This window comes from Eretmochelys imbricata, chromosome 1 (assembly GCF_965152235.1).
Source record: "Eretmochelys imbricata isolate rEreImb1 chromosome 1, rEreImb1.hap1, whole genome shotgun sequence".
NCBI classification, from domain to species: domain Eukaryota; kingdom Metazoa; phylum Chordata; order Testudines; family Cheloniidae; genus Eretmochelys; species Eretmochelys imbricata.
The window spans coordinates 112071439-112096281 of record NC_135572.1 but is presented as its reverse complement, the minus strand read 5'-3'; the positions used below and the strand labels follow the sequence as shown (position 1 = coordinate 112096281).

The 24843-nt window shown below is 42.3% G+C and overlaps 2 protein-coding genes across 9 annotated transcripts in view; one reads left to right on the top strand and one right to left on the bottom strand.

The window, feature by feature from the left end:
* The window catches only part of PCID2 (PCI domain containing 2), a 62686-nt gene that overhangs the window by 15136 nt on the left and 22707 nt on the right, over window positions 1-24843 (top strand). For 7 of the 8 annotated variants that reach the window (XM_077813688.1, XM_077813679.1, XM_077813702.1 and 4 more), the window contains 6 exons: window positions 3390-3465; window positions 3581-3722; window positions 5613-5713; window positions 7416-7489; window positions 7641-7766; window positions 7991-8114. In XM_077813688.1, coding sequence (XP_077669814.1) covers window positions 3390-3465; window positions 3581-3722; window positions 5613-5713; window positions 7416-7489; window positions 7641-7766; window positions 7991-8114 — 643 coding nt within the window. Of the gene's footprint in view, window positions 1-3389; window positions 3466-3580; window positions 3723-5612; window positions 5714-7415; window positions 7490-7640; window positions 7767-7990; window positions 8115-9187; window positions 10137-24843 lie in introns of those variants that run through there. The other variant, XM_077813713.1, reaches the window with a different exon arrangement.
* PROZ (protein Z, vitamin K dependent plasma glycoprotein) lies at window positions 12181-23671 on the bottom strand. Its single transcript, XM_077842036.1, has 8 exons — window positions 23528-23671; window positions 22870-23058; window positions 21075-21099; window positions 20086-20199; window positions 17056-17187; window positions 14060-14148; window positions 13206-13329; window positions 12181-12698 (listed from the first exon to the last, which is right to left on the bottom strand). Exons 1-8 carry the CDS (start codon window positions 23669-23671, stop codon window positions 12181-12183), a joined length of 1335 nt encoding a protein of 444 aa, XP_077698162.1.

Here is a 24843-nt window from a genome sequence, read left to right as displayed (position 1 = left end):
GTGAGTGATGAGGACATGGACACAGACTTCTCTCAAAGCACGGGCCCTGGCAATGTGGGCATCATGGTGCTAATGGGGCAGGTTCATGCTGTGGAACGCCAATTCTGGGCTTGGGAAACAAGCACAGACTGGTGGGACCGCATAGTGTTGCAGGTCTGGGACGATTCCCAGTGGTTGTGAAACTTTCGCATGTGTAAGGGCACTTTCATGGAACTTTGTGACTTGCTTTCCCCTGCCCTGAGGCGCAAGAATACCAAGATGAGAGCAGCCCTCACAGTTGAGAAGCAAGTGGCAATAGCCCTGTGGAAGCTTGCAAAGCCAGACAGCTACCAGTCAGTTGGGAATCAATTTGGAGTGGGCAGATCTACTGTGGGGGCTGCTGTGATGCAAGTAGCCAACTCAATCAAAGATCTGCTGATATCAAGGGTAGTGAGTCTGTGAAACGTGCAGGTCATAGTGGATGGCTTTGCTGCAATGGGATTCCCTAACTGTGGTGGGGCCATAGATGGAACCCAAATCCCTATCATGGGACCGGAGCACCAAGCCAGCGAGTACATAAACCGCAAGGGGTACTTTTCAATAGTGCTGCAAGCTCTGGTGGATCACAAGGGACGTTTCACCAACATCAACGTCGGATGGCCGGGAAAGGTACATGACGCTCACATCTTCAGGAACTCTGGTCTGTTTCAAAAGCTGCAGGAAGGGACTTTCTTCCCAGACCAGAAAATAACCGTTGGGGATGTTGAAATGCCTACAGTTATCCTTGGGGACCCAGCCTACCCGTTAATGCCATGGCTCATGAAGCCATACACAGGCAGCCTGGACAATAGTCAGGAGCTGTTCAACTACAGAAAGTGCAGAATGGTGGTAGAATGTGCATTTGGACGTTTAAAAGTGCGCTGGCGCAGTTTACTGACTCGGTTAGACCTCAGCAAAACCAATATTCCCACTGTTATTACTGCTTGCTGTGCACTCCACAATATCTGTGAGAGTAAGGGGGAGACGTTTAGGGCGGGGTGGGAGGTTGAGGCAAATCGCCTGGCTGCTGGTTACGCACAGCCAGACACCAGGGCGGTTAGAAGAGCACAGCCTACCACTTACTCTCTTCAGCCCGCCACCTCTCCTCCTGGTCAATTTGTGCTTTCCTGCACTCTGATATTGTCTGCCTCCACGCATTCATCTGTGCTCTGTCAGTGTGGGAGGACAGCATAAGCTCAGAGAACATTTCATCACATGTGTGTTTTTTTCGCCTTCTAATTTTCACTAGCCTCTGGGAAGGAGAAGATTCTGTGATCCTTGAAACATATGCAGCTGGTGGAGAAAAAAAAGGGACAGTGGTATTTAAAAAGACACATTTTATAGAACAATGGGTACACTCTTTCACGGTAAACCTTGCTGTTAACATTACATACACAGCACATGTGCTTTCGTTACAAGGTCGCATTTTGCTTCCCCCCACCATGTGGCTAGCCCCTCACCCCTCCCCGTGGCTAACAGCAGGGAACATTTCTGTTCAGCCACAGGCAAACAGCCCAGCTGGAACGAGCACCTCTGAATGTCCCCTTAAGAAAAGCACCCTATTTCAACCAGGTGACCATGAATGATATCACTCTCCTGAGGATAACACAGAGAGATAAAGAACGGATGTTGTTTGAATGCCAGCAAACATACGCTGCAATGCTTTGTTCTACAATGATTCCCGAGTACGTGCTATTGGCCTGGTGTGGTAAAGTGTCCTACCATGGTGGAGGGAATAAGGCTGCCCTCCCCAGAAACCTTTTGCAAAGGCTTTGGGAGTACATCCAGGAGAGCTGCAAATGCCAGGGCAAATTAGTCATTAAACATGCTTGCTTTTAAACCATGTATAGTATTTTAAAAGGTACACTCACCAGGTCCCTTCTCCGCCTGGTGGGTCTGGGAGGCAGCCTTGGGTGGGTTCAGGGGGTAGTGGCTCCAGGTCCAGGGTGAGAAACAGTTCCTGGCTGTCGGGAAAACCGGTTTCTCCACTTGCTTGCTTGCTGTGAGCTATCTACAACTTCATCATCATCATCTTCCTAGTCCCCAAAACCTGCTTCTGTGTTGCCTCCATCTCCATTGAAGGGGTCAAACAACGGCTGGGGTAGTGGTGGCTGAACCCCCTAAAATGGCATGCAGCTCATCATAGAAGCGGCATGTTTGGGGCTCTGACCCGGAGCGGCCGTTTGCCTCTCTGGTTTTCTGGTAGGCTTGCCTCAGCTCCTTACGTTTCACGTGGCATTGCTTCGGGTCCCTGTTATGGCCTCTGTCCTTCATGCCCTGGGAGATTTTGACAAATGTTTTGGCATTTCAAAAACTGGAACGGAGTTCTGATAGCACGGATTCCTCTCCCCATACAGCGATCAGATCCCGTACCTCCTGTTCGGTCCATGCTGGAGCTCTTTTGCGATTCTGGGACTCCATCATGGTCACCTCTGCTGATGAGCTCTGCATGGTCACCTCTGCTGATGAGCTCTGGCCAGCGTGGCAAGCTGCACGTGACCATGCAAACTGGAAATTGAAATTCAAAAGTTTGCAGGCCTTTTCCTGCCTACCTGGCCAGTGCATCTGAGTTGAGAGTGCTGTCCAGAGCGGTCACAATAGAGCACTCTGGGATATCTCCCAGAGGCCAATACCGTCTAATTGCGTCCACAGTACCCCAAATTCGACCCAGCAACGCCAATTTAAGCGCTAATCCCCTTGTCGGGGGTGGAGTAAGGAAATTGATTTTTAAGAGCCCTTTAAGTCAAAAAAAAAAAAAAAAAGGGCTTCATCGTGTGGACAGGTACAGGGTTAAATCGATTTAACGCTGCTAAATTCGACCTCAACTCCTAGTGTAGACCAGGGCCAAGTATACAAACTTAACTCCAGTCTGAGTATTTAAGAAGAAATAAACACTATGTTGAATTTCAGAGTAAAATCATGTCTCTCTGTAAGATCCTTCATCTTGCTGTGATTGGAGTTAAGGTTGTGCATTGAGTGAAATTCTGAGGAGGTGGACGTATACATCGTTGATGGCTTATTTTGGAAGTGTGTGAATGGTAAGACAGGTGACTTGAGATTGGGGTGGATACCCTTGTCTTCCTAGGTGACTTTCTTGATTTGAAGTGATTGCATTGATGGGGGAACACAGTTGAGCAATCTTAAAATTAACGAGGATTATAGGACAGAAATGGGATTGGGCGCTCTATTTTGATGAAGATTGCATGGTCTAAAATTTACAAGGAATTTTTGGCTTGTTTTTGTTTGGTAGTAATGTAAGACCACTTGTTTTAAAAAATATGGATCAAAGGCGTGTGAGGGGATTTCATTCTAAAAGCAAAATATGTATTTTCCTAAAACATTCATTTCTAATGTTTTATTTTTTGTAACAGTCGAGCTGGCATTGATGACTCCAAAAAGTGGGGCATGTTGTTTCTGGTGAATCAGCTGTTCAAAATCTATTTTAAGGTATGATCCAAGTCTACTAAGCTTGTTTTCTTTGTATTTCATGTTCTAAATCAAGTCCTGTTCCTCACATAGTGCTACATTGATATACCTTTCAATCATGTGACTTTCTTCTCAGATTAACAAACTTCATCTGTGTAAACCATTAATTAGAGCTATTGACAGCTCAAATTTGAAAGATGACTACAGCATGGCACAGAGAGTTACATACAAATACTACGTTGGACGCAAGGCCATGTTTGACAGTGATTTTAAGCAAGGTACTATATGCCAGTAGAACAGATTTATATTCTCACTGCTGGGAGTGACCTCCAGCTGACGTGTTCTATGTGTGACTCAAAACCTGTTGTGGAAAGCACAGTTGTTGTGAAGCGTGACTTTCGTTCCGTCAGTGCAAAGACAAGATCCAAAGGGATTTGCTGCAGACTCAGCCAGATTAGAGTATGGATTACATTACAATTCTCATTTCAACATACACTCAGTCTTGACCTATTTACTTCTCCAAACTCTTCTTTAGCTTACACTTTATACATTTAGTACACAAGTTACTAAAATGTGTTTTCTGGGTGAGTGTCCAGCAAGATACCTTGTGATTTATGTATATAAGAGATGTTTGTAGAACTTTACAGCTTTCTTGCCCTTTCGGATGTCGCTTGTTCAGCAGACTTTCAACAAACTTTGCCATACAATTTAGCTTCTTGGTGCACTGATTTTGAAGGCACATTGTAGCTTTATTTAACCTTTCTCAGTAATAACATTATATGATACTTTAGGGCTGTGGCTCTCAAACTTTCCAGACTACTGTCCCTCTTTCAGGAGTCTGATTTGTCTTGCTTACCCCAAGTTTCACCTCACTTAAAAACTACTTGCTTACAAAATCAGACACAAAAATGTCACAGCACACTATTACTGAAAAATTGCTTACTTTCTCATTTTTACCATATTATTATAAAATAAATCAATTGGAATATAAATATTGTACTTAAATTTCAGCATATAGTATATAGAGCAGTAAAAACAAGTAGTATGAAATTTTAGTTTGTACTGACCTCAGTGGTCAGTTTGTAATGACCTTTAGTTTGTCCTGTCCTCAGTGGTAGAAGAGGACAGGACAAGGAGTAATGGTCTCAAGTTGCAGTGGGGGAGGTTTAGGTTGGATATTAGGAAAAACTTTTTCACTAGGAGGGTGGTGAAACACTGGAATGCGTTACCTAGGGAGGTGGTAGAATCTCCTTCCTTAGAAGTTTTTAAGGTCAGGCTTGACAAGGCCCTGGTTGGGTTGATTTAATTGGGGATTGGTCCTGCTTTGAGCAGGGGGTTGGACTAGATGACCTCCTGAGGTCCCTTCCAACCCTGATATTCTATGATTCTATGACTTTGCTAGTGCTTTTTATGTAGCCTGTTGTAAAACTAGGCAAATATCTAGATGAGTTGATGTACCCTCTGGAAGACCTCTGAGTACCCCAAGGGGGACACGCTCCCTGGTTGAGAACCACTGCTTTAGGGCTAGATTGTGCAGCCTTCACTCATGTTGGTGAGTGCTGGGGCTACTTGCTTGAGTGCCCCATGAGTAAGGTTGCACAATATAGCCCTTTGCAGGTAAGAACATTTCTAATCCTTTGCTCGTCAGTCTTTTATAGTCACTTGCACAACTTGGGCATACATTTACACATTATATGCCATCTAACTCCCCTGAAGAAGAGTCCTAACACATCATTTTGGAAAATGTCATAGCATGTAGAAACGTAAATATCCTGAAATTCTCCCTCTCCTGTAACAGTAACACAATAACCTTGCTATATTGAGCTGGAATTGTTTTCATAATGTAGTTTGATTGTGCAACTGCTCCATCCGAAATGTAGAGTGTCAGCATATTTTTTAAAAAGGAAATAGTTTTATGATAATGTCCCATTTTCAGTGAATCTAACAATTCTTAAGGAATTTATGTTTATATTACCCTTTTAGTTAGTGTGCAATTTAGATTGACATAGTTCTTGTGTGAATACTTCTAGGTTATTCTAAATATGGGAGAAAATATTCCGACAGGCTCAGTTAAACATATTATTGTTTGACTATTTGTATGTTTAACCCATTTTTGCTGTTGGTCTCTGTTACCAACAGCAGTGCTGATCCTCTTTCTGTGTCTACAGCTGAAGAGTATCTGTCATTCGCCTTTGAGCATTGTCACCGTTCAAGTCAGAAAAACAAAAGGATGATTTTGATTTACCTTTTGCCAGTAAAAATGTTATTGGTGAGTGGTTTAGCTCTTTACTTCCAAATCAGTCACTGTGGGACAAATGACCAAGCTGACACACATTATGGCATGACTTCCCCTGATTTTTATTCAGAAGCTGTCTGGAGCCCCATCCAGATGCAGGAGTCAGCTCATGCAGACCTTGTATGGTCAAGGCCGAGGAATACGGTGTGTCAAGCACTTACTTGAAACTGTTGAATTGTAATTTTTGTAATTGCAGAAAAGGGGAAATAAAATTACAACCCTAAAAAAATTTGAACTTGTAAATTACCCCCTTAAATAATTAATAAGCACGATTCTCCACACACCTCTTAATTCCAAATTCTGCTCCTAGCTTCATAGCAACAAAGGCACCCATAGCAGTGTAAATGGTGCCATTTCAGTGTGTAAGAGGAGTGCAGGATTATAGCTCCCTAGGAGTCCCCTGTGTAAGTGTGGACTGTGTCTGTGTGCACGCGCAGGTCCGTCACAGCAGATCCTTCCATTTTCTCACCCCACAAGAGAAAGAGTGTATGTAAAGGCCTGCATAGTCTACCTGAGCAGGTCCACAGCTGAAGAGGAAGATTCCTTCCATCATGCCCCTCCCTTACCTGGTGTGTATATACCCTCTGAAGGTGCTAGAGGAATTTCCAGGTAGAGAACTTCAATTCTGATGTTTGATAAATTCATTCCTTTCTTTTTTTTCCCCAGTCTTGGAGCTCTTTTGAGCAGTTATGACTAATTACATTAAATGAGGCAGTCTTGTGAAATGGGGACTAGGATGAGAATGCTAAACATTATTAGTGGCCTGAAACAGCAATGCAAGGCTTCTGATAACCAAATCATTTAGTACCTTAAATTACTGTCTTCTCTCTTCTAGAGCAGTTTTGCCATAAAGAAAGCCCAACTTGGCAAGATCATTATCAGCTTCCAAACTTTACACTTATTTAAAAATGTACTAAAATAGCATAAGTGGCTCTTTGTTCACTGAGAGTTAGCTAGAAACATGCAACGTAGAGTTCTGTTTCACATCTCATCTGATTCTTCAACCAGTAAAGGGGCTACCACTGGCATAGTAGCCAAGTAGCTATGTTTCAGTGCTGACTGGGTTGGTGTGCAATCTAATCTCTGCCGTGTAAATTAAAAGGGAGTTCCTTTTTGGTACTGTCTGTGGTTCAAAGTCTCATCAGACCTGATACAATGAGAATGAGTTTTCTCTCTTCAAGCTAACTTTTTTTTTTTTTTTTTTTTTTAATAAAAGGACATTAAAAATCCACAAAGAGAAATTAAGGAAAATATGTCTGGTTAGACAATCAATAATCTTAACTGTGCTGACACACACCTGTCATGATTAGTGGTGTGTTTTAAAACAGTTTTCTGTTTGCAGAGTGGAGTGCAACACAAGTATAAAATTTGTAACAGTCTAGATCATGTGAAGCATGACCTACTCTGTAATACAAGTTTTGTAATTGATCACACTACCATATTTTTAAAGCTTTTAAAACCCACACTCCTGTAACTATGCCAGACAAACATTTGTTGGCATGATTAGTGATGTAGTGTATTGGGGGCCTAAAAATACCTCATTCACCTCCTTTATTTTTTTCTGTAAAAGTAAAGTAGATAAATATTTGTATTTGGATTTTTGTTTTTATAGATGATTGATTTGGAAATGTATTTAAATTTATCCTGAAAAATTTTAACTGTGCTTGCTTTTCAGGGCCATATGCCAACAATTCAGCTTTTGAAAAAATATGAGCTTATGCAGTTTGCTGAAGTAACTAAGGCTGTGAGGTACAGTGTATTTATTGGATCACGTATTTTTGTTAAAATAATATTAAGTGAAAGGTTTTTATAGTATGTGGAAAATACCCATTGAATTAGATATTTCATCTTCCCAGAGTCATACCTTCTCATGGTACTTGCATATTTTCTGTCATTTTAGTGAAGGAAATCTTCTGCTATTGAATGATGCTCTGACAAAACATGAGACCTTCTTCATTCGTTGTGGTATCTTCCTGATCCTTGAGAAGCTGAAAATCATCACCTACAGGAACCTGTTTAAGAAAGTGTAAGCAAAGTAGAAATCCTATTTTGTGGAAGGGAAATCTTCATTTGGTTTCACCACAGAATTCAGTTTAAAACATCCAGGGTCCCTAGTTCTCTATTTGTCCCTTAGAGACCAGAGCTTAAGCAAAGCGAATTATGGTAGAAGGGCCCTTTTGCTCAGAGAAGCAGAATTTTGAGGTAATTGTGCTGAAATAACTGAAATGTATTTCTGTTTGCATCTTTCAGATATTTGCTACTTAAAACCCATCAGCTATCTCTAGATGCCTTTCTGGTTGCCCTGAAATTCATGCAGGTGGAAGATGTTGATATTGATGAAGTCCAGTGTATTTTGGCTAATCTTATATACATGGTATGTGTTCATCGTTCATTAGCTTGCCTTGGAAACTATAGTTGTTAGAAATGACTACACACAGCAGGAAGGTTAATTACAGAAGGGCAATAATAATAGGAAGTGTACTGGGTTTAGGTTTTTGTGGAGTTGCTTGTGCGTTATACTTGTACTCATTTGTGCCTCTCATGTATCTTACTACAGTGAAGGTTCTTATGCTCTAATTCTTGCCTTTTATATGCAAAACAGTAAGGATTACAATTGAGTTTCCACTATAAAGCCAATCTTTGCCCTTTTGCTAAAATCCACAAACACAGTTACAAAATTGGTAAATTATGACTAGGGCTCAGGTAGTATATTTATACTAAATTTGAGTTCATTTGGACATGGGATTCCTGATTTGACATCCTAAAAATAGAGGCATGCATAAGAGTTCACAAGCTGAATTATAGGGAAAAGATGTAAAAAGGAGAGACACAAATTATTTTACTGGACTCTTGTAAGGGTCTAGTGCACATGAACAACGATGAGTTAGTTAAGCTCTATGTGTAAAGGTTATTAAAACTTTGGTCTTAAAATCTTAATCCAGGAATAGATTTGAAATTTATAGTACTTTTCTTGTAGTGAGAGCTCAAAATGTAAATTGGGAACTACAAGGAAGGCTTGTCAGAAACAAAAAGAAAAGGAGTACTTGTGGCACTTCAGAGACTAACAAATTTATTTGAGCATAAGCTTTCATGAGCTACAGCTCACTTATGCTCAAATAAATTTGTTAGTCTCTAAGGTGCCACAAAAGTACTCCTTTTCTTTTTGCGAATACAGACTAACACGGCTGCTACTCTGAAACTTGTCAGAAACAGCAAATTCAAAGTTCATGGGCAAGGTCCCTATGTAGCAAAGTACTTTTATACTTTTATTAAGTCAATCACACACTTAAGTTATCTTTTATTTATATTATTTGAAGTCAATGGGACTACTCACGAATTTAAAGTTAAGTGCACGCACACAAGTTTTACTGGATCAAGACTGAAGGTAGCAAAAAAACTTCTTGCCAATTTCCAGTACTAAAAAGTCTTTCTTTTTAATTCTGTCAGGGTCATATTAAAGGATATATATCTCATCAACATCAGAAGCTTGTGGTCAGTAAGCAGAACCCATTCCCTCCACTTTCTACAGTTTGTTGAGTTTACTGCACCTTAGATGGAGGAGTATTTATAAAAGACTCTACTTGTCAATGGAACTGTTCCTTAGATCGTTCAGTGAAAACTGTTAATGACCTGCTTATGTTCAGTACTGGAATACAAAAAAAACTGTTCATGACTCCTTTCCCAGTGGGACAGGGCCTGCGAGCACAGAGAACAAAATGCTCCCTTTTTAAAGTTAGTTTCTACAAACCCTGAAGTATTGTGGCTGGAAAAGAAACAAGAACATTCCCAATTCATGTTGAAACATTTGCAAAATTTCAGCAACAATCTTTAAAAAGCCTGCCTCAACTATCTCAGATGTCATGTGTACTGACACCCCTTTATGTTCCCGTAACTATTTGTCCTTATCTGTCAAAAGGAAGTGTCCATCGGTGGCACTTAATCATTCTTTGTAGGCAGAAACAATGCTTTTATTTCACCTGTCTTTGACCTAACTCCCAGTTATGAGAGACTTTGGTTTTTTTTAGTAATCTTGGTTGGATATGACATTCTTCAAAGCCTCTCGAAACATTAAGGACCCGTGCCTGATTGGTGCTGAACCCCTGGAACTTCACTTCAATTTCAATAGGATTTTTGAGTGTACAGCAGGGTGTGAGGTGTGGTTACCTATTGCTGCTCAAAACTGGCCTTTAGTAACTGTCCTTAACACTTGTTTGAGTTTCCCCTTGAGGCATAAGACTTTATTTAGGTAATCTAGTCCAACTCCATTTTAATTCTGATTTTGTGGAATATTTCTGCCAGTAGGTCCATTCTTTTAAGTGTTCTTTATTTTTGCACAGCATACCTGTTGTTCATGCTGGTGGTTTTGTAAAAATAATAAAACAAATGTGATATTTTTCTCTTGGTGGTGACAGTGATGATTTTATTCCAGACTGTTTTAGCACCAGCACACACCATCTAAGATATTTAACAGTCTTTATAATGAAAGTTTCAATAAAATTATTATAGGTGTAAAAAAAAAATACTAACGCACTTGTGAGGTAAGTAGTTTCCTAGATTGACATTATTTTAATGGGATATTCAGGCTGCTTTCATTGTTCTGTTAAGTTCTAACTTATTCTGTACAGTACAAGAACTAAAAGTTACAAACCCAGGTTGTTTTGCCACCTGCATACAACAAATATACTTCAGTAGCACTTGAAAACAGAACAGTACTTCTGATTTCTGTGCAATTTGCTTCTAGTGGTGTTCAAGTGACTTAGTTTTGACATGTGAGAAAGTCATTTGCTTTATTTTGTTTCTGCTGAAAATGATTCTGCATACTTCAACAATAACATGACTCTAGTGGTGAGAGATATTTCATTATCAGTTCAAATATGAAGTCCCCTTCCCTGCTGCTAGAGTCTTTGGCAGAGAAAGGCTCCAGAACAGGGGACCTTACACTGCTAAAAGTAGCAGTGTAGACAGGGAGGCACTGTTTGGGTGTGTAGAGAGGCGTGTAGATACATAACCTTGGGTTCTGGCTTGCCTCTTCTCTATTTGCCTAAGCCATGCCTCACCAGCTACATTGCTATTTATACCAGGGCTAGCTGGCCGTAGAGTATCTGTCCACTACACGTCACTCTAAGTGTAGACCTGCCCTAAGTCATTCTTATAGTAGTGTGGATTCATAGATCTAACTTCTGAAAGTGTCCTGTTAAGAGTGTTGGGAAAGTGTCACATGCAGGTTGTACTAGTATGAAAAGTATATATTTAATGAGTGTTTGAGAGTGGATAATTAAAACATGCAGTACTGGAAAAAGGATCCAAGCCTCTTTATTTTTGAATCCCATTCCCATTGACATCAGTGCTGCAAGATCCGTGAGGAAAATAGATGTGCTCTATTCAAAATGCCTCTCTTCTGTAGGGCACAAAGAAAACTGAGGCAGGGACTGGGTTGTGATCACTGCTCCTGATTGGCTAAGAGTAGCATACAGCCTATTCTTTCTGTAACTCCATCTCCCCTGGCCTCCACCTCAGACCACTTGTCTCATTTACCTGTTTGTCTTGTCTTTAGCATGTCAGTTCTCTGGGGCAGAAGGATTTGAATCAAAATGGAGTACTTTGTTTCAACTGTCTTGTTCTGACTTGACTGTCCCTACTCAATAGTAAGAATGTAGACGCAGAGCACTGCAGTGAGTTCTTCTCTTACAGAGATTTCATTACTTTTACAAAACATACAATGAAGCATCACCAATAATTAAAAATAAATTATGCTTGTCAGATGAACAAAGCACATGGTAGTGATGCATTCACTTTTTATTTTGCTCAAATGGGGCAAGGTTATCAATTGGCAATCAAGGCCAGAGCAAGGGCCAGTTTGTTGCTGCCCTTGGAGCAGCCTACCTGGGTGATTGTGACTTAAGGAATCACTTCACTTATGTCTGATTAAGACTATTCCTATTCTAGGGTTTGATTCAGCAAATCTTTACTCAAGTAATCCTAAGAAAGTCAGGGGGATGCTTTGCAAGTACTTACATGAATAAAGTTGTGCAGGATTTGGCCATATACCACTGGTCTCTGAAACAGTAGCTGCATTTCCCCCTAGCAATGGGGACACTTCAGTGAGAGGGGAAAGTGATTCATTTATTTGTAATACACAATCAGTTAAGGGCTCTTAGGATCAGCGTAGATGAACAGTGCTGTACAAATTCAAACTCCTAATTATTTTCAAAGTGAAGTAGCCATATGTCTACTACAACAGTCCTCAATCCTGTCTTTGGAAAGGGAGAGAAAAGACAGATTGGACAATAGATTTGTTTTGAGGGATGAACTACAGTTAAATATTTACAGTATTAACATTACAACACAATGCAGGTTGACCTTGCTGAAACCAAGTTGCTGCATCCACGTGGTCTTTGTAATTGCAGTTATGGATTTGGTGCTGTCAGGACTTTTTTCTTTTATTCCGTTTTTTGTTTGAACCACATCATATATCTTGAAGTCTTTGTGAAAATAAATGGTTCCCAGTTACTTACATTAGTTGGCCAAGCTCCAAAAATACCTGTCAGAAACCAAGTGCCTTTGTAGTCATGGGCGATAAAGTTTCCTCCTGCCAGCTGCCCATCCACAGGCTCTGGGTGATGTCCACAATACTGTCTGTTTGTAAGACTTGTATTGAGTATTTGTTCACATTCCCTTTCAGGAAGGTAGGAGACCTGCAACTCAACTAGTGAACCTCTCACCTCACTTTCTTCCTGTTTCCAGCCACTGACAGTGCCTGTCAGCTGTGGAATCAAAACATGTTCTGCAAAGTCTTTGTCAGGAAGACATATAAAATGCTGATAGTTGTTGCACTCAATGTGCTCTCGAAGTTGTAGCAATGCAAGGTTATTCTCACCAGTAGCTTCGTCGTACCGCATATGTATGTGTTTCTCAGTCACATCTATTACCTGTCCAACTCCATGTATGCTCTTATTCCCTGTGAAGTTATGACATGGTCACTGCTCTTAGAAATAGTTTTAGCATCTGTCACCAAAGTTGAACACAGATTAATTGCTAATAGTTAAGGGAGTTATTCTGCCAACATAGCTACTACCATGATTATACCCTTATTTTGCAGTAAAGACAGAGGCTAGTAGTAGGAGTTGATTTTACAGCAGTTAAGCATATCAGATCCTGGTTATACAAATTTTGAAGATGCTTTTTAACTCTTCAGGAGCATATAGGTGTGAGTGAATAGGAAGAAACTATAATTTCAGGATGACAAAGTAAAAATATACAACAAAAATGGGGGTGAATGATGATGAATTAACATTGCTAATTGTTCCCTATAAGCAAAATATTTTTAAATGCAGACAGTTTGTTTCCTAGGATAGACCAAATGTTCTGAAATGGCAATTTTTATATGTAAACTCTTTGAAAGTATGCTTTGACAACACAAAAACGTAGATTGACATTCAGGAGGAAAAGAAGCGTGATCACCTACCAGTCCTAACCCTGATACCAGAATGATTGTGCAGAAGGGCACACTCAGCTGTAGTCAACACAAAGTTGCTCTTCAAAAGAACACCTCCACAGAATCCTTTTCCTTCCAAATTTAGCAACATGACCTATAAAACAAAAAACAGTAAATTCTGCTGTTGTCTTTAACTTTGTAGTATTATGGGATAAGAGCAAAATATTGAATTATTAGAAGCAGCTAAGATTTGTAATTTAATTATCTTTAAAATGAAATGTCCATAATCTGCCCTGTTAACCCCAGGGATCCTGTTCCTATTTAAGGCTGCAGAAAACCTCCCACTGATTTAAATGGGAGTTGGATAGGACCTATCAACAGCTGCAGTTGCAAAGAAATCAAATAGGGTTGTAGTAGTGAAGGGAGAAGAACCTAGCACTAAATATCAAATAATATACCATGTATTATGAAACTGACAGTTCAGAAGGGGCTCCCCTTACATAAGTACGGAGTCATAGGACTTCCAAATTATATTGAAAAATGGTAGAATCCTGCTATATTGATACTTGATGCACTAGTAAGTTTTCTAGTAGGGCAAAGATAAGTGCAAGGAATGATATGCTGCCAAGGGTAATTTATAAATTGTGACATTTAAATACAGTAAGTTTTTTATTTTTCAAGGAGGTTGACTACAAAAGTTTGTAATAATGGGTCTTGCTGTCTTCTATCACCTTTTGCTTCTACTTATCTGACCTCTTGTTTAGTTAAAACTTTAAAAAAAAAAACATTTTAAGTACTCAAAGATAAGGTGTGTTGCTCTGAGAACACAGTTTTACTATAGATGTTTCTACAATAACAGTACTTCCAAAGATCTCTATAAATACCTGCCAAGGGAATCCTCTGTGGCAAGTCGTCTTAATTTCCTTCAGCCTCATTATTTTAGCATCATCAAGTCTGCCACATGCACACTGATCTAGGAATGGTTAAAAGAAAAAGACGTGCAAAATTTTTGTGGCAATGTTTGAAGATAACCATTACCCTGAACATATTGTGGTGTTCCCACATTAACGCTTTAAGATCACTGGTTCTTCCCCTCCCCTGCCAACCCCCCAAAATAGAGGGCCAGATCCTCAGTTTCTAGTAACTTGCTAATGACTTTGGAAGATCAATGGTTTATTGTTTGCTTCTTTCATAATTTCCCATTGCAACAAGTGCTTGATATTTATATCAAACAAAATCCAACCCTTTGAAACTTACCTTTTCAGTTTGTGAGCTCTTGGGGATAGGGACCTTGTTTCACTATTTGGCTGGACAAAATAATATTCTCTCTTATTGCTATGGTCAAAGCAATTCAAAACACTAATTATGAATATACTACCATGTGCTGCTGGGAGGTACAGTTTTGGAGAAAAGGTCGCTCCTCTACTACAAGATTTAAACCAGTAACATCACTTCCAGCTAGTGAACATTTGCAATACGTTACACCAGGTGCTTCCCTTACCCTGTCAAATATTTAACTGCCTAATAGGAGGCAGGGATTGAGCTTATATATACTGAATTAGTGAAACATCCACCTCACTTCCAAAGGGACTCCAGCCATCTTCTGGATTGGGGGAGCAAAAGTCCCTTTCATAAGCAATGTGGCCCTGCTCTTCTAGCCTATATAGGGAGGCCCAACATGAGACCTTCTCCAGTTGGAAAAATGATGACATGGCCTAAAAGGACCCCACCCTTTCCAACCACTGAGTCAAATTATTCATGGCTTCCAAAGAGCAAGCAGGTGCTGCGTAGGCCCCATCCTCCCTGTTCCTCCACCCCCACAAAGTAGCGCTGCTATATCACCACAGAAGTGTCTTTCTTGCTTTTCCCAGCTTGCCTCTGAGATAATTTGCCAGTTGTGCCTAAGTGTGTTGTTTCTGTGGTATGGCTATAAATGTCAGTTTGGAGCTATGCTGTGATTCAACAGCCGTCAGACAGACATGTCTAGAGGCTACTGTGTGTGACGAATTACCATTGGGGAGAGGAGAGGGATGGAAGTAGGAACAGAGTGACCATATTTCCCAAAGGGAAAATGGGACACCGCATGGGGCTTGCCTGAGCCATCCACCATGTGGGGCTGGCTCAAGCCACCTGGCATCACTGCGGTCGTGCACGGCTGGCGTTGCCCTTTGCCCCCCCACCACCGCCGCCCAACATTCCTCTGCACCTCACTCGTGGGGCACACCCCACTTTCTTGGCAAAACTGAGCACTTGTCCCATTTGCTTTTGCCATGTGATGATCAGTTGGCAAGAGCAACTGGGACAAATACCCAGTTTTGCCCCCACAAAAAATCAAGATATCTGAGACAGGGCTTTAAAATGGAATTGTCCCAGCCAAAACAGGACATATGGTCACCCTAAATCAGAGGGATCAGAGGGCTATTTGATACTGAGCAGTGTGGGTGTGTCAGCTGGTGGAAGGGAGAAAAAAAGTGGCCTAGCTGCCAAGGAGCTAAAACCTAAAACCTTGGTGCCAGACCATAATCCCATTCATACATGTGTAGAGGGGCCTCCACACCTGGAAGGGAGCTCAGCTGCCTTTGAGACACTGTCCCTTCCCTCAGCTGGACCCAGCAAAGCCCTCTCTGAATAGGCTAGGGTATTCTCCTCATGGTAGTTGGGAACAGAGAGGTAGGACTCTCCCGCTTGATACTGGGCTTCCCACTCTGAGAGTGGATATAGTCTCATGCCAGCCTGTACACAGAGGTCAGAGCACTGCCCCACTGATGTAGGAGGATCAGTGCTGCTCTCACAGCTATTCACTGCATAGGCATGTGCTACCCTGACTGCAGCAGGAAGAGTTGATCTCATGGCAGCAACCATAAAAAAAGACACAGGCAAAATAAAAACAATGGGCCTGATTCTCCTCTCACTCCTGTTTTAAAGACTAACCAATTTATTTGAGCATAAGCTTTCGTGAGCTACAGCTCACTTCATCGGATGCATACTGTGGAAAGTACAGAAGATCTTTTTATACACACAAACCGTGAAAAAATGGTGTTTACCACTACAAAAGGTTTTCTCTCCCCCCACCCCACTCTCCTGCTGGTAATACCTTATCTAAAGTGATCACTCTCCTTACAATGTGTATGATAATCAAGTTGGGCCATTTCCAGCAGAAATCCAGGTTTTCTCCCCACCCCACCCCCACAAACCCACTCTCCTGTTGGTAATAGCTTATCTAAAGTGATCACTCTCCTTACAATGTGTATGATAATCAAGGTGGGCCATTTCCAGCACAAATCCAGGGTTTAACAAGAACGTCTGGGGGGGGGGGGAGTAGGAAAAAACAAGGGGAAATAGGTTACCTTGCATAATGAGAGTGTGGTGGAGGGAGAGAAAACCTTTTGTAGTGGTAAACACCCATTTTTCCATGGTTTGTGTGTATAAAAAGATTTTCTGTACTTTCCACAGTATGCATCCGATGAAGTGAGCTGTAGCTCACGAAAGCTTATGCTCAAATAAATTGGTTAGTCTCTAAGGTGCCACAAGTACTCCTTTTCTTTTTGTGAATACAGACTAACACGGCTGTTACTCTGAAATCTGTTTTAAAGACGTAACTCAATTGACTTCAGAGGAGACGCTCTTTACACTGGAAGTGTTTGGAAAATCTGGGCCAGTGAATGAATTTTAGGATTTGCTTTGCTCTGAAGCTGTGTTTGATCAACCTTGTATTTATTTTTCCTCTGGAAAGTCGTCATTACTGGAACCCTCAGGACACCTCCTTTTGGTTCACTCTAATGGTCTCAGTGCAGTAATAATAGCTCCTATTGATGCCGTTCCTCTAGCCTGCCTACCCTGGGACTAAGCATGCTCTCTTCTGTCTTCTTTTTATACTTACCTCTTGGAATGCATGATTTTTTATCTTCCCCAAGTTCATAGCCTTTTGCACATGAGCAGCGGTAGGACTCAGATCCTGGATAGCAGAAGTGTTGACATCCCTCTCTAGTTTTGTGTTGACACTCATTTTTAGCTAAAGAGAATAACCAAAGCACGAAGAAACAATAATTGAGCAATAAACTGGGATTTTCTTTCACATCATGGGCCCTATTTTGCTAAGCAATGACGTTTGCTCACTTTTCATGCTCTTCTGAGCTCATCATTTAAGTAATTCTTGCTACTCCCTCTTTTTAACTTCTTGGAGAGGTACTGAGCCCCGGCAACTCCCATGAAGTCATTGTAAAGTGAATTGCTCCTTATGCCACTGGATCAGGCTGGATGTATTTCAGGATTGCATTTGTAGGTTATACTAGCTAAAGTAACACTGGCTCTTCTCCACGTGGAAAATGCCATGACATATATTTGTATGTATTGGCACTGAGTGCCAGGTGTCTTTGAAAAAAGAGAATGATTGTACTTTTTGTGGAAGCAGGAGTTGGTTAAAAGATAAAGGACTTAAGCTGTTCTTTTTTGGCTCTTCTTATGCTCATGCCAAGAAAATTTAAACTTAATAGCAACCAATGTAAAAGAGAATGGAAAATAAAAGAAGCACGTATTGCCTCTGAAACAGTGCCAGTCTCTTCAGCTTCCCATAGCTGGGCAAACTCTTGAGAGTTGCTTTGGCACTAAACAATATTAAAAATAATGGGAAGATCCCCAGGACTGGACATTTGGTACCTGGCACAGCTCAGGGATGAGGAAGCACCAAAGCTGCCTTTAAGCCGTTTTTTTTGGCTCTGTGAGGCTTGGGGCTGTGCAGGTCCAGCTGCAAGGGCTGAGCTAAGTTGTGCCAGTGGCAATGGTCCCCAAGGAGACGTTCCATGGTTTGGGACTGCCAGAGCTAAAGATGACTGTGGCCATTGCCAATGAGCGGCCGGTGACCTGGCCATTGCGGGAGGCTAGCCCCCAGCCCCTCCCCTTCTGCCTGAGGCTCTGCCCCTTCCCCTCCCCTTGTGCCCCCTTCCCCCACAGGAGCCCAGAGCACCCCCCACTGTGGCCCCCGGCCCCAGTGCTGGGTGGCACGGCAGCAGCACCCTCAGCCCTGGAGCACCTCGCGGTGTGGCAACAGCACCCTCAGCCCCGGAGTGCCGGGCAGCACGGTCCAAGCACCCGGCAGGCAGCACAGCCCCAGCCACCCCGGGTCTCCATGGTAGGCTGCCCAGCCTCAGCCCCTGTCATCCTGGGCCAAGGCAGAGCACCAGGCACTGCAGGAGGGGGCCTCCTAGGGGCGGAGCATGGTGGGGCCACACCAGGCTGTTTGTGGATGCACAACCTCCCCCAGCGGATGAGACCCATCACCCTGCTATTGCCCCTTTTTCCAGCTACACCACCTATGCCAGAGGGGCTACACTGGCCCACAGCACCCAGGGATTCCTCCATACCAGGGCAAACCTCCAAATAACCAGTTCCACTGGTTTTAAGGCTGGTGAAGTAGCACTAAGCAGCGGATTCAAGGACCTGGCCCAACGTGTTTTTAAGTACCATTACTTTTTCTGTCCTTGTCTAGTTAGATTTATATCCATTCACATTCTTAAGTGGACCAGAAAAACAGTTAAGCTTTGTCATCAGTTTATCGGTGTAAAGGACTTTCTATAACAGAGAATTCTAAAAAAAGTAGTCAGCTCCATGTGAATGAGACTGCCTCTGTCCTCCAATTTATCATGTAAATAAAACAGTAAATAGTAACAACTGACTAATTATAAAGGATGCGCTCAAGTTCTGAGCAAATTGCTCAAAAGCACTTGTAAAATGCAGAGTAGACCTAAGAAGAGCACAAGTATTATTTACGTTATCTTTATTCATCAAAAAGCTGCATATCTGATGTGGAAAATGGGGGTCCGTGAGTCTGAATCCCAACAAAATACTTTCTAAAGAGTCAGATCTTCGTGACTAATTAGCCTGTTCACATTGGAAGAGGCCTTGCTGGGACTCCTAATTCTGGCTCCCAGAAATTTTCAGCTTTGAATCTTTCAGTCTTTTCTAAAGGATAACATCGACATGGAGAAATTCACTTTTTAGGATAGTCTTCCTTTGTCCTTACTCAGTTCTTACTGCGGCAAACTCCCACTGAAGTCAGTGGATATTTGCCTGAGTCAGGATAGAGTAAGACTGAGGTGGATGTCCCCCTCTAACAAAAAAACCCAAAGAAAAAGCATCCTGGGAACCACGGAGGAAACCTCCACAAAGTTCCCCCATTGAGTTTCCCCCAGACCATTTGATCAGATGGGCAGTAGTTTAGCTCCCATACACGCTCCCTGGGTCCCTTGAGAGGGATCCACTACAGCAGGGTTGCCAAACATTTTCAGAAGTTGGATTGTCCTGTGGGGGCACCTGCTGACCTCTCATTCATGATGGTGGGGACAATCTTCCCCGCTATTTACAATCATACAGTTTCCCTTTGGCAACTACAGCCAAAATAACCTGGAGAAGTAATATTAGGAACATATTTAAGGTAGTTTTAGATTATTCAATTCAATAGCATCTGGAAACAAGGAGTAGAGAGAGAATCATGTGACCAGCTAACAAGCGATCTGCAGACCACGCTTTGAGAACCTTTGGATGATGAGCAGAGGGCCATCCACACAGAGGCCCTCTGCCCTGGCTCCAGGCTCTCAATCCTGCCTCCATTGTGGCTTCACTGGTGTCATGCTGCCAGGGTTTCTCGTGCCCTTTGCCGCCTCCTCAATCTCTCCAGGATAGAAGGAAGGTGACAGGGCACAACAAAGTTAATGCAGCCGCATGCGGCATTAACATTTTAACGGATTTACCCCAGGTTGTTGAGATGAACAATTCATATCCCCTCTTTCCATGTGTCACTGTCATGCATCCTCCGCTAGGAATCACATGTTTTAACATAAAATAAACAATATAGACTGTCTTCATGAGGTCCATATAGTTTCCACTGTAGCCTCTAGAGGAAATGTTGCCTTACCGAAATTACAGTTCTGTCCTTCATAGGCATCTGTGCAGGTGCAGGTGTAGTTGCGAATGCTGTCCTGACACACACCATTGTGCTGGCATGGGTTTGAGGAGCACTGTCTGCCACCTGAATGAACGTCGCATCAGTAAGAGCAATAGGAGTCACCAACAGGGACAAACGCCTATTAATGACTTTCTTCCCAGCATGGAATCTTTTACCAGCACAGCTGTTGGTCAGTCACAAATCACATTTCCTCACACCTCTGACCAACCCAGGAATGCCAGCAAAAGTTTGTAGTGTAGATCTGGTCTAAGACCCTTGCTCTGGGAATGCCCTGCCTGTGTGTGTCTGAAGCGGGTGAGGAGGGTGCATGCAGGGCTGGCCCAACTATCCACCCATGCAGATATATCCTGGGTGCTGTGCTGAGTACTGCCTGCACCCTCTTGCTGCCATCCCTACATCTCGGGAAGCGGGGGGAGGTGGACCCCTACTACAACCCTGGCTCTTCTAGAGAGAATAAGGGCTCTTGCTGTTGCTCCTGGGGGAAAGAAGAGGCCCCTTACCACTGCCATTCCAAGGCAAGGAACAAGGTAATGGTATAGGATGGTGCTGGGTGAGTGGAGCCACACCAGGCTCCATGTTGTGGAGTGCCCAGAGCCCCAGTTTAACTTAGATCAGCTTGCATAGGGAAAACAATCAAAGAAACAGCCTATTTAATGTCCTTGCATCTAGCCAAATATTCTAACACTATTTTTTTGATTTACAGCCTTGACTGTTAACTATTTCTCAGATGGCTTGCTTTTAATGACTCCACTCCTGCTCTTTTTTTGTGTATCTCTTCTCCCCTCACTTCACCAGATGCTTCATAAACAGTAGTAGGATACTTAAAATAAAGTACAAATTGAATAAACTACTTGAGAGTCTTTTAAATTCCATAATCCTAACTGTAATGATCACTTCATAAAATCATTTTAGAAAAAGAGATTGAACAGTCAACTTACCGAAATAGCGAGCCCAAAACTTGTTCTGAAAAAATTAAAAAGAAATCTTGTTACATCTCTTGGCTAATACCTTTTCCCACAAATACTTTGTCACAACAAAAAATGTGCAAGAGAACAAATCTTATAGTCTATGCTTAAAAGTTAAACAGTCATACAAACTTTGGTCCTTGTCCTACCCTCTTTACTCAGGCAAACTTCCCACTGAATGCAATCAGACTTTTCCTTGAGTCAGGAGTACAGGATCAGAACCTATTGCTTTATTTCAAAATAAATATTTCTTACGAAAAAATGTTAGGGAGGGAAGAAGAAATATGTGTGGCATGTAAGAAACATCTGGACAATGATGTGACAATGTATCAATTACAATACCTAACCCCATTGTCCCCAAGTCTGGCAGTGATCACCACTTGAAATCCTCCCCCACCAACACCATCAGCTTAGGAAGGGAGCCCCAAGCTCTGTCACCTGGGCCCCAAGTGGCAGAAAGTTGAGAAGTGTGTGATTTGTTGTATATTGTACCATCAGTGACAGATGTTAATTTTTTTAAATATAAAATCTGTTTTAAAGGATGTGTGAAAGAGTGGAGTTCCTCCAGGGTGTGTGTGTATTTTTGTACATTTCAGGCTGAGTTTCCTGAAGTGCAGGCATAAACCATCCTAACATTTCAAGCATCAGAACAGATGAAAAAGAAATATAATTTAAAAAACATCTCATGATATTTATGCCAATTTCATGATTGATTGATTTGGTCCCTCTCATGATGTTTGCTCTCCCAGAATTGGCAATACTGATCGTGCTGGTTAATTGGAGAGACGACTAGGACTCTAGTCTAGTGACGACTAGTGGCTTTGGACCACTCCCCTTAACGTTAACGGAGTTGGAGCAAGCATTAAAATACAAGGATGCCAAGTGTCACACCCATAGGTGTTGGAACGAGAGGCACTGGGGGTGCTAATGCACCCCCCTGGCTTGAAGTGGCTTCCATTCTATACAGGGTTTACAGTTTGGTTCACTGGCTGTCAGCACCCCCACCACATGCATTGTTCCTGCCCCCTGGTCACACGTCTCACACCATCCGGTCACTCAGGCCTGCATCTGGTCCCTTGGTCCCACTGGAATCTCGCAGCAGGCAGCGGACTTTTCCTGGCCACTGGTGTGTGCTGTGGCGCCTGCTGAGCAAGCCTCTTTCCTGCTGCTTCCCCTGCTGGATCCCAGCCAAGAAAGATGCAGCTGGGAGCAGAGGGGTGTGTGTGTGTGTAACACTGCTCTTGGATTCACCCCCCAACACACACGCCAGCGGCACCAGCCTCTCAACATCACCAACCCCACCCAAACTCCCCCTGAAGCCCCACTACCCATATTGCTGGCCTTGGCACCCCCCCTCCCCCAGCTGCTTCCCTCACTGTCACTGCAGATAGGGCCCCTGGCAAGGTTCCCTTAAAATGCACCCCATGCACGGCAGGGAGGTAGCGCCCTACACAATGCTGTACTCGGAGGCATCTGCCCGCTGGTCAGGACAGGGGACCTCCCCTCGTAGCTGCTGCTGATTGGCCCTACCAGGGAGTCACCGCCTCTTTCTTGGCCCCTTCTCCCATCATCAATCCCTTATTGGAACACTGTAGCAAACAAAGTGTTGCGGTGCAATGGAAGATTGATTTCACATTGCAGAGAAATCTAGGCAATACTGTTCGGTCGCAAAGAATCAAACATTGCTGCAGCGTAGACAGGTTCTGATCGGCGAAGAAGCAGCAAGTGTTGCAATTCTTAGAAAAACAAACAATAAAAAAATACCTACAGTCTCTTCATTGTCTTCAAATACTTCTCGTGCCTCTTCATATGTGCATCTTTCTTCTAGGCACTCTCTTTCCAAATTGCCTTGAAAGAACTCCTCAATAATTAGGAAAGACCCACGCTTATGTCTTGAGATAACTTGATTCGCATTGTTGGCTGATAGAAAGACTGAAAAGTTGGATAACAAGAGGCACTAATGTAAATATATGGACGTTTTTGTTATCTACTTCTATCTCTTCTTAAAATAGGTCAGGAAGCAGGCAGTTTTTAATATGAAGAGAAATATGAAGGAATTGCAACAACGTTGAAGTTGTATAAGTGCATATACTGCACCAGCACTCCTTTCTTAGCCCAGATTGGGCTGGGAAATCATGGAATTTTGTCCCAGTGCTTAATTTGTAATGAAAGAGGTGCAATTTTTTTACTTTCGTAACTGATGCAGCAAGCCCAGAGGTGCCAGGGCTCTGAACTGCCAAGCCTAGAGGTGCCGGGGCTCAGCCTTGGAAAGCTCTGACACAAATTAAGTTTTGTCTTTATTTTCCATTGGGAAGTGCAGGGTTTGAACCCTGTAGAATAGGAAGTTAGTTCAACCTTGCCAATCCCCAGATCTCAGGGAGTCCACCAGAGGCAGGGCCATCCACATGGCAGTCCTGTATTCCTACCCTGCCTCCATTGCCCCTGGCTCTGTCCTGGACTCCATCACAATCTGGTTCAGATGGAGTCATGATACCAGGGTCTCTGTAACAAGCACACTTATCCAGAACCCTCTTCTTCAACTGGAGTTCTGCAGTACAGACAGGTTGCATGGTAAAGTGAGTGCTGACTCCATATTTAATTGCCGGCAGAATTCTTCTTGGAGGGAGAATTAGGCAAGTCCATCTAACAACCTCTTCTCTCACCCTGGCTTCATGCCACCCCTCCAAAACAAATTCACAAAACGTGTGGAAGGGGCTTCTACAGGGCAAGGAAGGGAGGAGAAATGTTACCATAAAGGCAACACTCCCCACTTTATAGCCATTGGGAGAGGATATATGGGGTTTTTAAATCCTTCTGCAAAGATGGAGGGAACGATTTGTGCCTCAGTTGTTATTTAAGGGCCCAGTCCTCCACTCCTTACTCAGACTGACTCCACCAACAGTCTTGGCTGAATAAAGATAGCCAAATTTGGTTTTTAATTTACGTGTTTAGGGAAAGCAAATATAATGTACAATGGCCAGAAAAAAAGACCAGTTCCTTGGGTGGCGGAGGCTAGAACCATTTGGATCTGATGAGGGATCAAGGAATTGGGGGCCATGATACTTAGTAACGGAACAATATTGTGAAATTGTATGTAATTTCTTAGTTAAACCTTTAAAAAAAAAACAAGTGACCAGACTAATTCTAGCACTGTTTACGCTATTTTAAAAAAATCAGTTCCATGATTAAAAAAAAAAAAAAGCTATCTAGTGCCACAATATATTTTTTAAAAAATGTGTCTCTCTCATTTTTGTTGCATGATTGATCATGCATTTTTGTCACTAGTTTGATTTCTGGTGCATTTAAAATATCTTTTAAAAATCATATTGTGGTACATGATTGAAGAAATTCAAAGAAAATCATTACTATTATCACTGTGAGCGTAATGCATAAATGCAGAGCGTCTTTCTCCTTCTCCCATCCATCTGAGATACTCTAGAGCATTAATGCAGAAAAGTGCATCTATGCAAATCACGTAAAAGCAATGTCTTTTGGCCTTCTACCATAAACTCAATTTTCATCAGAATGATGATTAGGAAGACCAAGTGAGAAGGCACTTTATTGCACATATGGGCACTCTTTATGGATGATAAGTACGGAGTACAGAAAAAGCATTCTGCTGATGTTAATAGAATGACATACTGTGAAATAAAGCAAGGTTTTTGCATCAGTAACTGTATTGTAGTTTTTGCCAAAGTGCATCAGAAAAGCAAGAGAAATGTGGGTGAAAATGAGGAGCTGC